The sequence below is a fragment of the Numida meleagris genome, chromosome 12, assembly GCF_002078875.1.
Source record: "Numida meleagris isolate 19003 breed g44 Domestic line chromosome 12, NumMel1.0, whole genome shotgun sequence".
Classification (NCBI taxonomy): Eukaryota; Metazoa; Chordata; class Aves; order Galliformes; family Numididae; genus Numida; species Numida meleagris.
The window spans coordinates 1,767,339-1,783,337 of record NC_034420.1 but is presented as its reverse complement, the minus strand read 5'-3'; the positions used below and the strand labels follow the sequence as shown (position 1 = coordinate 1,783,337).

General features: G+C 52.5%; 1 protein-coding gene and 1 long non-coding RNA gene across 3 annotated transcripts in view; both read left to right on the top strand.

The window, feature by feature from the left end:
• LOC110405428 lies at positions 13,053-13,851 on the top strand. The gene is made up of 2 exons (XR_002442870.1): positions 13,053-13,165; positions 13,556-13,851. It is a non-coding gene; the product is annotated as an uncharacterized LOC110405428 (long non-coding RNA).
• The window catches only part of MATR3 (matrin 3), a 26,154-nt gene continuing 26,043 nt past the window's right edge, over positions 15,889-15,999 (top strand). The window contains exon 1 of one of the 2 annotated variants that reach the window (XM_021410702.1): positions 15,889-15,976. In XM_021410702.1, the coding sequence (XP_021266377.1) occupies positions 15,953-15,976 (24 nt within the window). In that variant the 5' untranslated portion in view covers positions 15,889-15,952. The remainder of the gene's footprint in view (positions 15,977-15,999) is intronic. The other variant, XM_021410699.1, reaches the window with a different exon arrangement.

Genomic DNA, 15,999 nt, shown 5'->3' with positions numbered 1-15,999 from the left:
TGCTGCCACAGGTGGGAATTCAGTCCTCCTCTTTCACATCTCATGTGTTTTGTGTGCCTCCAGGAGCAAGTGATTGATTGTAGGAAAAGTCTCCGCGTTAGTTCAAAGTAAATGAAATGTTTTCAGTCTTTCCAGGTTGGATATAAACACCTCAGATTCAGAATCAAAGCCCACAAAGGCTATCCGAAATGCCTCACAGATTTATTGGGTTTCAATGCTGTGATTTTTCAGGTACGTGATGTTTTTTTTGCTAGGTATGTGATTTTTGGCAAGGCATAGCTCCTGGCGCCTGGACGCGTGGAGCTGAAGCGCCTCGTGCTGCAGCCCTTTCCCTCCATGCCCCGCTCCACCGAGCAGCGCTGCCCCCAGCTCCGGGCAGGACCTGACCCCGCTGGGCTGAAGCCCTCCCACAGACTCTGGGTGGGAGTCCCAGAACCAGGGATAAGCCAGAGTGACAGCCAGAGGAGGGCAGGGGCGTCTCCTCTCTGGTGGGATGGTGGGTTGCGAACCGCTTTGGCTGCTGACCCTTTTTCTGGTGACTGCTGGGGACGCCCTGCCCCGATGGGGAGGTGTGACACAGGGTTCATCCCTCGCTCCAGCGCAGTCCAAGGGAATGCTGTGCTCCATCCTTAGGCAGCAAAGAGCCTTGGCCGCAGGATAGAATTACTCTGTTGCAGATGGGAGATAAAAGGTAAGATTCAGGTAGCGGGTGCTGGAGGAACAGCAGCAGGAGGCAAAGAGCTTCTTTGCTTAAGCTCCACCTCAGCTCTCCTGTTTATTGGGGTTTTATTGGAAATCTTTTGCAGCATTGAGAATAAAATCCTCCTCCTTCCCTGAAAGACAGATCTGGCATACAAAGTGAATCCCAGTATCCCCCAGCTTTCAGGGAAGGGGGGGGCTGCAGTGAGTGCTGTCTTGGGGGTGGCTGAGCTGAGCTGGGCTGTGGGTCTGGCCACTGGAGGAGCTGAACCATGATGGTGGAGCCCTGCTCCAGTGCAGAACCGAACCCTTCAGGTCATGCCTATGGCTGCGTGCAGCCCCTTCTGGGCGCTTGGGAGCTGCAGCAAAAGGTGGGAGCCTGTGTCATTGATCCCAGCGGGAGCAGCGTCAGATGCCAGCTCCAGGCAGCCTGCGAAGTCTCACTCAGATGCTTGGTCCGGAGAGAAGCGTGCTGCATCCGCGGGCAATACCAGCCTAATCCCCTCCGCTGAAATCCCTCACACATCAAAGAGATTTAAAAAACATGCTCTGCATGTATTATCTTTTGCATTTCAAGATTGAGTTCTTCAACAATGCTCGTTTGATCTGATGGGATAGAGGGTTTTTCCAAAAGATGGGTGTGAGAGAATAATTTGGGGCTGAGAATAATTTTTTATCAATGTACTTAAAGGCAATCACTGCTCTAGGAGGGAGGCCTAATTGTGGAGTTGTGTAATTAGTTTTTATGTCACTGCAATTATTCTGTTGGCTACATACAAAGAACATGGCAAAATGTGACACTTAATTTTAAATCGGGACTTGATTCTCTTTTAGTAGGTAATTGATGTTGATCACATCACTTAGCAGTGACTATAAAATGCACTATTTAGATTGTAAAAGGATGGGGGAAAGGACTAAGCAGATAGGTAATTGATGGATCACGGGCTGCACTGGTGGGAGGCAGCATTAATCCATCAGGCTTCAGCTGTGTCTGTTCGCAGTCACTTCTGGGCACTGTTACTGGCCCACAGCGCTAGCAAACACAGAGCCACTGCTCCCCATGCCCGAAGCATCACACACTGCAGTGAGCAGCCACTCTGCCCCCAGATGCTGGTGTCAGCCAATGAATTTGCACTTAATACAATTGATTCCTTGTGTTTAAACACCTTCTGCTAAGGGCAGGCTTTGTTTTCTGCTGCTCGGCTTCAAGCGCATGCTCAGGATTTTGCTCCAGGGATCTGACTAAAAGAGAAGTTGAGTCGGTAAAACTTTTCCATGCCTTTGCCATTGACAGTAATGTCTTGATTTTTGCAAGTGGTTTCATTGATGGGGTGAGGGCAGGCGCAATGTTCTTGCGCTGTGCTGGAGCAGAGCCAGCGGGCACAGCTCTGGGGCTGTCCCACAGCTGGGGCTAGAGGTGAGACAGCGCGAGGGCTGCAGGACAGGGCTGAGGGACGAAGGGTAACTGGGGCCACCTGGTCACAAATTCAGGTTTCCTTCAGTGAAGGGCATGTGGATTTTTGCTCAGGACTGCTGTGTGCTCAGCTGGAGCCACCCTCCTATTGGCTCCTATTGTATTTCCAACAAGCAGTCCAGGAGCTTTTTGTGTTACCTTTTTTTTTTTTTCTAAAACAAAGCCGAGATCATAAACTGTATCCCTGCACCAGAAGCACAGTGCCCAGTGAGCAATGAGCACACAGAACATTTAAGGAGGGATAATGGCCATGAAGTAATGGCTTGGTGTTTGGAGAAGATTTCACGCTCAGTCTGGGTAGAGCTCAGCACTCACAGCTGTTTCCCAAACCGGCGCACGGGTAGTGGTGTTGAAGCATCCAGGTGCCACAGACAAGCACTGATTCACTCTGGTCCCTGGAGCTGAGGCTGCAGAGGAGAACTGTGCAGCATGAAATGTGTTGTCCTTCCGGACGATGAGCAAACTCAACAGGATGAAGGCAACTTCTGTCGAGTTTCTAGGTGTCAGGTCTGCGCTTTGCATTGTACACTTGCACCAAAATAGGTGGATTTGTTGTCCGAAACACTGTTCCCTTCCAACCCTTCCTTCCTCTCATCCTCTTGTTTCTTGCTTTAGCTCAAAAAAAAAAAAAAAAAAAAATTCAGGTTCCACCAGTGTAATTGTGTAAAGGCCTGCAGCTCTGGCACAGTGCTGCTTTGCCTCCCAGAACTCTGGTAATGGCCATGGCCAGGTAGTTTCCACACTGAAATGATGAAACGCATCCTTACAACACAAGAAGTGAGTTGTGACCCAGCCTGAGCGCAGTGCAGACTATTTCTGTGGAGCAGATGTATCTGGGAAGGACAGACGTGAACACCAGGCTTGCTAGCGGATGGCATCACAGCTGCAGGACTGCCCCACATCCTTTTGCAGCACTTTTTCTCACACATTTTGCATGCCTTATTCTTCTTATTCTTCTTCTTCCCCTCCTGGGGCACAACGCTCCCTCTTGCCTGAGTCTCTTTCTTCCTCCTGTGCTGTACTGGAGCCAAGGCCAATGCTGCCTCCCAGAGCCACCAATTAGAGTTTTTGGAGGCTGCATCTCTGCTCTCACTGCTGGGACCCGTCAGCTTCTGCAGGACCAGTTCTGCCATTTCAGCATCGCCCTCTCCAAATCGCTGTGATAATCAGCCAAGCCCTGCTTGCAGTCTCCAGTCTCCACCAGCCCAAATGCTATTCTGCTTGCCATCAAAAAAAAATCCATCTTGCCTGCAGCTGGTGGGTGAATGGGGCTTTGCTGTCAATCGCTTGGAGGCTCTGGAGTGGTAAATGGGACATGATGAGCTGAGAGACCATCCCCGCTCCTGGGGAAGATATGCCAGCAGGGCCAGTGCTGGAGATGAAGCACGAAGGCTTGCGGGCGAGCTGATGCAGAGCCCGGGGCTGGGATCCCAGCGAGTGTCAGCCTGCAACGCCACATCTCCCACTCGGGTGCATCCGTGGGACGGCTCAGCCCTGCGGCTGCAGCAGGGCCTGCGTTATTTCTGGAGCTCCACAGCTCTAGACAACGCCAGCATTTCACCACGAGTTGTGGCAATGTCATTCATTGCAGCAGAGTGGTTTGTTGCACACAGGCTTCCCACTGGATACCCAGGATTCCCTCACTTGCTTCCATTTTATATTGGGTTTCGATTAAATTAGATAAAGCTGCAAAGGTGATCAATTCAAAGCCCATTTCCTATGAAACCACACATGATTTGTAAGCGGAAAGGAGAATAAAGAGTGGAACAAGAGCAAAGAGACCTGGCTGGTGCATAATAGGTGCGAAGGGAACATAAAGTTTATATGGCTGCCAGCTCTACTGCGACAGGTCTGGGGCTGCAGGCTGCAGCTTGGTTACACCAGTGTCTCCAGGGCCACATGCAGTGCTGCCACCTCCTCATCCCTGCAGCTGGGGCATCTCTGGGCCACAGCACACACTGGTTTGGGAGTGAACACTGGAACAATTAATAAAACACTTCCCATTAGGTGGAAACAAGGAGACCGTAAACTTTGGCAGTGCTGCATGCTTAAGGGAGAGAAAACAGTTCCGAGAAGTTATGCCCTGCAAAAATGAACTTTAAATTGTCGCTTCTCAACAACACCTAGTGCTGGATGCTCTGAAGTGGTCCAGCAGAGCGTTTGTGACTCCTTTCCACTACACTCCATGCAAAGAACCCTGTTGCTTGTCACCTGGGGATATTTGTTTTGTGTCAGCACCCGCATTCTTCTGCTGCTGCTCAATGGACAAGTTTTCACCATGTCAGATGTTAGTTACAAATGATTACCAGACCCCACACAGTCCTTCAATAACACTGTCTAACAGAAAAGCACCAAGGAAGCGTATCAGTTGTGCCAGACAGTTCCTGGGAGCCCACGTGGTGCCAGTACATGGAAAAGCAAATCAGTGCAGCCCCTGAGACAGACCACGAGGGCTGAGTCAAGGTGATGCAGCTGCTTGATATCTCAGTTCAGGATTTCAGAAGTTTGGCTCCCTCTGGGCTAGGTCATGGAGGGGGGACCCCACCACCGCAAAGGGTGTCCCTTTGCTTGTACCTGAGCTTTAATGTAGGATGGTATCTACTGGCACCTGGGAAGCAAACAGCCCCATAAATCAGCAACAAGACCAACTGTGGATTTTAGGGCCCCAGCTCGGTATCCCCATACCAGTAAGGCTTTGTGAAAACAGCTGGGCATGTCCACGGCGGAGAATAGGCGACAATGGAGCGAGGACCTGTATTCCCAATTCGTCCTGGCTGCGGCCTTCCAGCAGTGTGGCAGGGGAAATGAAGATGTTATCGAGCAGCAGCACGCAGCAGTAATTGAAAGCCTTTTTGCTGCTGGAAACCCTCAAGGCTGCCAGTCTCTCGTCTGAGCTGCCACTTGCAGATACTTTTTCATTTCCTCTCTCTTTTGCCTCAACTTTCCATTGAGTGTGCCGATTCCTCATCATGCAGCCTGAATCACAATGATAAATGTGTAAATACAGAGGTATTTACACCCCCTCTCCTGGGTTGTGTTGTATATAAATTTGCCCTGCTCGTAGCCGTCTTGTCTCTGCAAATGCTGTGAGCAGCGAGCTCTGCCTGGGGCTTTGCAGGGTGAAGCTTTGAGGAAACTGGTGCAAAAGAACATCCAGCATCACTCTGGCTCTGCTGGAGGATGCTGACAGCCAAATCTCTGGGTCATCATAGAGAAAAACATCAGCAAAAGGGATGGAGCAAGCCAGGCTGCTCCCCTGCCTCCCCCCAGTGCCTTCTTGCTGCCCTCCCCCTCCCCACAAGGATTTTGGCACTGGTGTAGAAGGGTAAAAGCAACAGCTGAAGAGCTAAAAACATGAAGTATGAAGAAAGGCTTTAATTTTCACAAAATCTCTTAATCCATTAATCACAGTGAGACTTCTATATGGAAACCACCCTCTCGTTTAATACCGCCTAAAGATCATCAAGATAGCAATGACTGTTTTGTGGGGGAGGAGGAGGAGTGAGATGGGACAGGCTGAAGGCGTGGGCTTGTCTCCAGAGAGAGGAGATCAGCCCTTACCAGCATCGAGCCAAGCACATGGAGCTGCTGCAGAAGCTGGGCATCTGAAACAGTTTATAAGAGTTTTAAGAGCAGTCTCGAATGTCCCCTCTCCCACTCCACCACCATGCCCTTCCTCCTCCACATCCATGCTGTTCCCTCCCTCACCCTCAGAAAGTTCCATGATGCAAAAACTACCCTGGACACAGAGGGAAGCACCGCTGGCTGATGCCCCAGCCCTGTGCCAAGGGAAAATGGCCCAGGACACCTTTGGGATGCCTTTGCCGCCCACTCTGGGTGTGGAGGCTTCCTTCATTCTTCCTGCCTTTCATTTCACACAGCGACAATGGGAATCAAAAGCAGTGCAACAGCAGAGTGGGGATGAACACGGCCATGAGCTCCCAAACAGGCTCAGTGCTCAGGCTCTGCTCCCTTTGAGTAGGCTTTTGCGGGGGCTCCAACCATTAGAAGCTTCAGTCAGCCCCCAGAAGCCATTGAGTTTCCCTGCGGTGCCTTTCTGCTGGGCACTGGGGCCCTCTCAGAAACTGAAGGGACTTTTTATTCTTCTACCGCCTACCACTGGATTTCAGCGTTTACATAATAGCAAGGAGTGAGAGACCCCAGTAAATCCTCAGGACAGTAGGATTAACACAGTGGAAACGTTGTTATATTGCTTTACTGTTCTTCAAATAAGGAGAGGAGAAAGGGGGGAGGAGAGGGAGAGCCAAACCCTGCAGAACGTGGAGGAGGAGAGCCCCTGAAATAAAGGCAATGCTGTAATCCCCACTCCTGGGCTGCCCTTTGCATTCAGGTTTTAACAAAGCGCTGCTCATGTTAACTGTAACACACCTTCCCCTTGCAAAGACACCTTTGCAGTTGACAGCTGTTGGGTGCTGTCCTCTCTGCAATGTCACTGGCACTAACAGTGCTTGTGCTGGAGATATCCCAGCTGCAGAGGGAATGGTCTTGCAGGATTCATTTATATTAGAAGTTTAATAATAGCTCCATCCACCAAAACCACCTTCCAGCCCAGGTACCCTTGTCCACAAACAACCACGGTGCATTTCCCTGAGAAAAGATGTAAGATGAAAACAGATTTGCTTTCATGAGTTGTGTGGCATGTTGTAGGGGCTGCAGAGCACCTTGGACCCACAGTTCTCCCACTGGGACTCCAGCTTTGGCCAGGTGAGCAGCTCACCAGGTGGGAAGCTAGTAAGCACCAGCAGTCACCAGTTCCCAGCACAGCAAAACATGCGGTACTGGTCCCTTGGCTTGTGTCCCATGATGGAGACTGATCTTCTAAAGTGTGGAAACCCTTTTATGTGTTATGAATGTAAATTGCAGTAAATATATATCAAAAAAGAGGACAGAGCAGGGAAACGAGGCCCCTCAGAGCAGTTATACCACTTGCACTTCCTCATGCCTTCTCCCTGCTTCAAGCACATTCGCCTGAAACAAACCCTACACTGCACCCTGATCCACCTGGAGGGGCACGGCCACTGGGGACGATTTGCAGAGTGACCCGTTCTTCGTCTTAGATGCCACCAAGTTGCTCTTGCAAGGACACAGCCTCCAGTTCATCCTAGGTTCAGCTTTCCTCAGGCTTAGCACATTCTGCATTAACCCCATGTGCTTCGCTTCACCAGCAATGCCAGCTTGAGACCCAGGAGCTGTGTCAGACCGGTCAAGGTTCCCTTCCTTCCCATGACGGTTGCACAGCCCTCAGCCTGTCCTGACTGTGATGGTGAACACAACATCTACAAATCAAGGTGCTTTCCTGAAGCTGTTACCCGCTTTCCTCATGGGAAGAAGACAGGAGGAATTAGTATGCAGCACTTTCCTCAGGAAATCAATGTGATTTCAACTCACTGTGAAGTTCCCTGACTGTGTTAGACATGCTGCACTGGTAAAAACTAATTCTCAGAGGAGAAAGAATGGAAGAAAAAGAAAGAAAAATGCATTTTCAGTGGCTAGACAAGGCTAAAATGTTGCAGAGGGCTACATGGTGCCAGTGCTGGGGCTGGCTTGGAAGTCCCAGAGCAGAGAGGGCTGCAGAGTGCAGTCATGGCAGCTGCTTATCACACAGCTAAGAATCACTCAGGATTGTAAGTACTAAAGCTTTTTGGGGGGAAAAAAATGAAGAGTTTCCTTAAAATATATATATATATATATATATTTCAGCTAAATTAAAAATTTAGATTTTTTGAAAAAGAGAAAATGTTGAAAAATTTGGAACAACCCATTTCAGCATTTTCAGGATGAAAAGGGGTATAGTTTTTGTTGTGAATTTCATCATCGATTCAAATGTGTTTTATCTTGCAGTCTGAATAACAAAAATAGTTTTCAAACCAAAGCAAAATGGTATTTTTAGGCTTTAAAAAAGCCTAACTGGAGGTTTCTGTCCTAATTAAGAATGATTTTTTTTTTTTAAAGAAATTGAGTAATTTGTTTCCAGCTAGCTCCAGTCTAAAATACTTGTTCCTTTCTCGGCTCGCGCACCCCACGTTTACCAGGCATACAACGTGAGCACGCATCCGCAGTGCTTGCATCACCCTGCTCGAGGTACCAGCACTGCCAGAACTCCCCTGGGACTCAAGTCAGGCTTGGCAAGACCTCACAGAATCAAACCAGCATCAGCAAAATGGCAATCAGCTCATCTGGGTTTCGTGTCTTAGTACGAGTCAGAGTAATTTCAGAAGCCAGCAGCCGCTGTTTTTTGATGTAGAGGGTTGAGATGCAGAACAGCCCAAGAGCCCACCTCTAAGATCGGCCTCTGCTGTGCCAAGGAGGTGTTTTAGGATCTGTTAGATGAAAGGCACTGAGTAACAAAGAGGGGACAATATGCAATGTATCTTCTGGATGAGAGCACGGGAGGGAAAGAGAGAAAAATAGGGTTAAATGGGTACTGGGAAAAGAAGGGGGACAGCGGGGGGGGGGGCACTCAGCCGGAGAGGAGCTCGGAGAAGGGAATGGAGGGGAGGGGAAGGGAGCAGAGCATCTGCAGAGCTCTGCCAGAGACCAAAGGGAAAAAAGAAATTGCTCTGCGGTTAAATGAGAACCAAGGGAAAACTGCACAGATGCCTGAGTCGCCTGAGTGCACTTTGAACAGTAAAAGAGCCAGGCACTGGCAGCGAGAAGAGACACAGGCAGCCTGAAGGGGGAACACGCAGAGGGTCTCATCCAGCTACAGCCTCAGATCTGGCTTCCAAAAAGATGAATCCAAAGGGCCTCTGGGAGGCTGTGGGCCCTTAGCCAGGGATGGTGGAGCAGTGAGACCACAGCCACTTCTCACAGTGTTGTTCTCACAGGGAAGCACTGGTGAATGAAGCCCGGCGTGTCCACTTGCCTGCAAGAAAACCAAGACTTGCATTGAACACAGCCCTGTTACAGCCAGGGAACTTCGCAGCAGGACACTCCTTCCCATGGGGTCCCAAGAAGGTCCATGGTATTGTAGGGTCAATGCAGATAAAGAATTTTCATATTTGCTTTTGCAACAAGATAAGAGCAAGTGTCAGCTGCCCCCTAAGAGAGAGTAAAGATGAGCCCAGCAGCAGTAGCATCCTCACCAGCAGGCCGTGTCCCCCCAGGCCTGAGAGCAGTGGGCAGAGCCAGGCACTGATTACAGGGCCCACCAGCACATCCATGCACAGCACACAAACACTCAGGGCCCACCACAGAGTCCAGGCAGGAACAAGAGGACAGGAGACCGAGATCAGGAGACGTGGCTACAGCATGGGTCAGAAGTCCCTCTGGGAAACAGCAGGGGACACAGCTGCAATGCAAGACCAAGGAGTCCGTCCAGGAGAAAGCCTGGAGCCAGACACCGCTGCAGCATCACTCACAGAGCAAACGAAGCCGCAGGCTGAGCTTAAGTAGGGCTCCCAGCCCATGGCTGTAGGTGGAGGCAGATGGGGTCAGGGTCACAGAGAGCTATCGGTGCCTTCAGAGCTACTCAGTGTGTAACCTTCAACAAGCAGCTGCACATGGGAAGCTTGAACAGGGCGCAGCAAGGTATCTGCCAACAGCAGGGGAGCACAGCCCCACGTGAGCCAAAGGCCGCGCTGATGCCCCCTCCTAGAGAGAAGGAGGCAGCACTGTGGGGCAGGAGCTTCCTTCCCACTGAGGTGAGGCTGAGCTGTGGCCGTGGGCCCTGCCCTGCTGCAGCTCATGCCAGGAGCAGTGATAGCGGGGACACGGAGGGGGAACGCAGCAGGGCTTTGTGTGCCGCGCTTGAAGCACTCTTTGGCTTTTAACAAGACCCACATATCCGAGAGGAGCATTTTTTCTCTTTTGTTTTTATTTGTTTTACAGCTGTGAGTTATCGAAAGACTTACTATTGCTCTCCCAAATCATTCTTGGGCAAACAAAAGATAGTTCTAAATGTGCTTTCCAACAAAAATGATCGAGATGCATTTTACTTATGGTTCACCATTCCCTCCCTTTAGCTACATCTTAAACTAGTTCACCATTCGGTCTAATTAGCAACGTCTACTCCAGGGCAGAGGAGGCACTGGAAGAGCCTGAGGTGTTGCAGGTCAAGATGAAAATGCTGTGCGTGCCATTAGCTGTCAAAACTATAACTAGCTTAAATCAGTGCAATTAGATTGCTCATGGATTACAGGAGCAACCGCTGCAGCTATTCATTCCACATGCTGTGCGATTAAACTACGGTCTTGACATTAAAGTGACATGATTAAAAGCAAGTGTCGAAAGCTCAGATCTATGGAAAGCTCAGCAGGCAGGGTTAAGTCCACAGCTTCTTTAGAGGCCTTCTGGGGTTGAAAACCCCAGGGTCTGGGAAAGATCTCCAGCCCCTCAGCAGAGCCAGCTCTGCTTTTAAGTCTGTAATGCCATCTTGTGATTATAGCCGGGAAGTGGAGACTGCAGGGTCCCCTCTGTGGAGTTTAATGAAGCACGTGGCTCTTGTTCAGGCAGAGGAAAGCCCAGAAGTACCTCTGCTTAACAAGTTTGGGGCGAAGAGGAAATCTGTCTCTGGCAGAAAAGTCCCTGCTCTTGCTTTGAGAGAGTGAAAATGATCCATTTCATTAATATTTATCCTTCTAGTTCAGTTCTCTGGCTAAGAAAGCAATTTCTTCCAGGCTGAAGAATTTCGATTTAGGTCTCTCTTTAGGTACCGAGGCCTAATTTTCTCTTTCAGCGCGGAAGGAAACAGCGCTACATTCAAGCAGTAAAGGTACTTTTCTTCCCTGATTGAAGCTGGAGAGCTCAGTGGGGTCAGCTTTCTGTAAGGATCCGCATCAGCTTGAGTGCTGAGATGCACTCTGAAGGGCATGGAGAACAAGCACAGGAAACACAGGATCTGTGGAGCTAGAAGCAGTAAAAACAAACACCAGCTGCATCAGCTGTCAGGAAGCAGGGCACAGGGCACAGGGCAGCCAGCTCGCTGCTTACCCCTTGCACTGCGCTTCAGACTCACCAGGCAGGACGAGTCAGTCAACTGCTTCCTGCACAAGGTGGGCAGATGTTCTCCCTGGATGCAGGGACACGTGCTCGTGCAGGCCATTACGCGTAGGCTGCTCGTCTCCTACACAGCCTACCCTGCCTTGTCCCAGGTGCTGCTGGGCTTGTTCGGCCACAACAGCCAGGGCTCTGTGCTGGGAGGGTCCCTGGCGCTCATGGTGAGGTGCATTAGGTGCTCTCCATTTAGCACTGAGGCTAGCGACTCATTAACTTCCTTCATTCTGTCCCTTAGGTATCTCAGCAAGAAGATGCCATGCCAGAACTCCACAGAGCCGCGCCACAGCCCGGCACAGCCCAGCGGTGGAGGCAGAGCCCTTGGTCACGTGTGAGGTGTCTCCATGGGCTTTTCTCATCACGAATTGCCCACAGACATTGTGCTCAGAAGAGATCCTCCCTGCGCGTGCTGCCAACGGAGCACATCGCCCCAGCTGCACGCAAACCAGACTGGGATGGTCAAACCGGACAGGGCATGAACAGCAGTTGCCAAAGGAGGCATGCCAGCAGTGAAGGACAGCATTTTCTCAGCTGTGCTCCAGGACTGAAAACCCCGGGTTATCACCAAGGCTGATGCAAAGCTACAGTGATGGAGGGGCAAGTAACAGCAACCACAGAGCGCACCACACAATCTCTTCTTTAAGTCTTTCTGTCTGTGACCAGGGCCCAGACAATGAGCCCTGCCAAGCCCCCAAGGAGGCTGCTTAAGCAACAGCTCCAGTTTGAAACCATATAATTCACTAGTGCAGTGTGGGGCCCATACTCATATGCCTAAGATGTTTTCAGCAGCACCAAGGAGATGCTTCAAAAGCTTTCTGAATGCCAAGTGTCAGAACTCAGTGAATCTCAATGTCAGGAACACCCTCTAACTCACAGCATAGGTTTCCTCGTGTTTCTGCACGGCTTTCATACCTAGTAATTGGGCACGGAGCATTGTTTCATCTCACACAGCAAGGCGGGCTCAAGCACACACGCCTGCACATCATTTATGAACCCTGGATAAAAGGTGTTGCACCAAGTGAAGCATGTCAGCTCTGCCATGGGAACCAAGTCAAGCGCGCTCCTGCCACAGCTTCCTGGCAAACGTGCACCCTACGTCTGCCGCAGCCCTTCTGACTGCTGACAGAACGCTCCTGGGGCAGGCTGAGCCCAGCAGTGCCTCGCTTGGAACCCGTGCCGCGGCAGCCCTGCCAAGCACCGGCTTGCCGAGCCGAGTACAACTGCACAGTGCGTGCAAACAGCGCCTGGCAGGGCGGCAGCTCCTCCCGCGTGCCCGAGCTGCCTGCCTGGGCTGCTCGGCTGCCAACAGCTTTCATGGAGGTTTCATCTGCTTAATTGTGCTGCCCTCCCTCCTCTCCCGGGCAGGATTTCAGCCACAGCCGATGTCAGCAAACATCTCATTATTCTTTGATATGAGGCACTCGCTGGGCCTGTTGTTCATCGTAGCCTGGTGGAAGCTAAATACATTCTCTTTTTCTCCCACAAGTGCGGTGTCAGGGACTGGCGAGTCGGGACGCTTTGTTTCAAGGCAGATCAGAGATAGAAGCTATCACAAACAGAAGCACCGCCAGCCGTCAGAAGAGCTCCTCTTGTCTAGACAGCCTCCCTGAACTCCCCGCAGCCCAGCACAGCACCGCAGCGATGCAAGGAGCTCCAGAAGCCTGCTTCACCCCTGCCGAGTCAGTGCTCAGTTACAGAATAGAAGATCGCACAGATTAGCAGGACGGGTTGAATCAGGCAGGGCGCGAACCACGCGGCCGGCACAGGGCACGCGCTGCACGGACTCGTGCCAGCACGGAGCCGCAGCGCTCCGAGAACCCACGCTCCGCACCGGAGCCCCGCGGAAAGCGGCACCGCCCGCCCTGAGCCCGCCTGGGGGAGCGGCCCGGGCCCGGGCCCGCCTCGAGGGGCGGCGCCTGCGGAACCACCCCGGCGGCGCGGGGAAGCGCGGCCTCTTCGGGCGCGGGCGGCCGCGAGGTGAGGATGGCGGTAGGAGTAGTGGTGCGTGCGCGTCCCGCAGCGCCGAGCTGCGCCCAGCGGTAGTCAGCCTCCCGCCGCTGCCGTGCGCGGGCGGTGTTATGCCGCTGGCAGAGCAGCGCGCTGCCGCGCCGCCCCGGCCCGCCGCGCCGTTCTGGCCCCGGGGGCGCCGGGGGTCGGCAGCCTCCGCGTGCCGAGAGTGGGGAGCTCCGGCGGGTGGAGCCGCTCCTAGATGGGATGCGGACAGCGCTCGGCGCCGAGCTCGGTTCTCCGTGGAACGCTTCGTTTAATGCTGTATCTTTCGAATGAAGACGGAGGCCGGGGGATGAAGCGGTAAGAAAGGGTTGCGTGCGACTCCCGGTAACTCTTCTGTGTGCGCTTTAATTCCAGGCACGTGGGTTTGCGCGTTCCCGCGGGCGGGGGCCGCGGCGGCTGTCCGAAGAAACGAGGAAGCTGTCGGTGCTGCTCTGAAGGCCCACGTGGAAGGGTTTGCGCAGGGGAAGCTCAGGACCCACGCTGCTCCCAGAGGAGCCATGGTTTCAGGATCCGGCCTTAGCAAATGGAAGTAGCGTGCGAGGTACAACGAGAACTTCGCAGACGATTTGTTGATGGTTGAGCCACGCTCGCTGCTAGTTCAAAACTGTACTGTTTTCTTTGGCCTGTTTATTAAACTGACTTAAACTTGGTCACTGTTGTATTTATTGTGTCGTAAGGCGTTCAGGTATGGGAGGACTTGTGGTGTTGAATGCAGCCGGGGGGGGCAGGAAGGTAGCACAGCGCCCAGGCCCCCACCACGTGCACGTGCTCCCCTCCATAGCTTCTGCTGGGAGGTCTGTGCCGCGGGTCTGTTCCACTCCTCCTGCGCTGTTCAGAGAAAGTGGGTAACTGAGAAGTGGGGGTGTTGCTCTCCCCGTGGTGCCCAACCCATCTCAGTCCAGCAGCGGTCAGCAGAGCCCCACATGCTGCGCACGTTTGTGAAGCGCTGCGGGCTGGGCGGGTTCTGAGGGTGAAGTTTTCCAAGTTGTTCCATGGTCTTGAGTCACATTACGTTACAATTAACGCTGCACCTGATGTGCCCTCTACGTACAAATAAAATGAGAAGCAGTGATGCGAGCCTGCTGCTGTACACCGTGCTATCCGCAGAAATGCAATGCTGTCAGCGTGCAGAGGTTGTTGGTGACCGGAGTGCATAAATGTAGGGCTTCTGATTAAAACAGTAGCACGTATTCCCAGGTTATTGACAGCTTATGTCATGCAGTTAGTTCTGCATGAGGGAATTCCAGTGCTTAATTCTGTAGGGCTCTCCTAATTTTAAATGTCCCTGAGAGTACTTACTTGCCTGTGAGCCCCTCTACTAATCTGAAAAACACTGGTAGCCGAGTATGCATTTGCTGTATTTATACAGAAATACTTAAACTTTGAATATCGAAGGGCATGACGTGATTTTGCTCTGTACAAATAAGTGTTACATGCAGAACTAATAGCTGGGTTTCCTGGGGATTTCCACAGTGTCCAGCAGCCTGCCCTTTTCCCAAGCACCTGGTGCTGTTTCACCGGGCACACGGTGCTGAGCACTGAACCAGGGGGAAGCTGTGGGGCGCACGGGCTGGGTGCTGCTGCTGTCCTCAGGAGGGACAGGGGCTTGTGTTCCCACGGCTAAGGCTTGTAAGCTGCCAAGAAACAAACATTCTGGGTCAGAGATCCCTCCTGTATTTCTGAAATTTGGCAAAAATCAGGAATATCTGCTCTCAGGCGCAGAAAGCACGTGCTATGTGGACAATAAACGCACGCCGACTGCCTTCTTTCCTTGCAAAACTGTTCTTGCAATAATGGTTTAATACACTCATCTCTGGGCTGAGCCGAAGACTTTGAGGACTGGTTGTACTCGGACACAAAAGGGGACAGAGGGCAGGAGGGGACAGAGGGGGTTGATTGGGGTCACCTCAGAGCTCGCCTGCTGCTGGCAGCAGCGCTTGGGGCACACTGCAGAGCTCTGCTCACCACAGGGAATGGAGAGGGAACCCACGGGCAGCAAAATAGCGGGGCTGAGATAAAGTCAGGAACACGGAGCGGTACCGGCTTGGGCACCCAGGAAACGCCAAGCCATGGTTCTGTTTGTCAGCGCTGCGCGTTGTGCTATCGGTGTGTGATTTGGGGCGCAAGCAGCTGCACTGCTTTCTGTTCCATCAGAGCTTTGCTCGGCACGTGCAGCTCTGCAGCACCGCAGCACAGAGCACCGTTAACTCAGAGGTACGCGGCAGGTTTGAGCACGGAGCCGCGCTCCTTGCCATCGTTCCGGAGCACTTTAACATTATTTCAACGTGTGCTTTGTACCAGCCCCACTTTCCTAAGTACCTTCTGTCAGTGCTCCCCTGTGCTCCCCGGCACACGGAGGGAACGGACCGGGGGAAATCTGTCCTTCCCCGGGACCCAGCTCCCACAGCGCGGCTGCCAGAACGCAGCTTCCCGCACGACGGAGAAACGCATTATTTCGCCACAAAATTTAATTGGAAAGGACTTTAAATGATAAATATTCCCATCGTTTTGGCCCTAACGTCAGCGGGGGGCAGGAGCGAGCAGCGCACTTCCCCGCTGTCAGCACGAGGTGGCAATGTCGGCCGGGCCGAGGGGAGCGCGCACCGCCGCTGGTTTGTGTTGCTTTTTTTTCCCTCCCTTTGCCAGAACATTCTAACGCGCCGAGCGGGGCCCGCAGCCCGTTCTGACAGACGCCTCCGCGCAGGTAACGGCTCCGTCCCGCCGGGCGCCGGGCCTAGGAGCGGAGGGACTATGGGCGGCCGCGGCCCGGGGCAGGTAACGGCGGGGCGCGGGGCTGA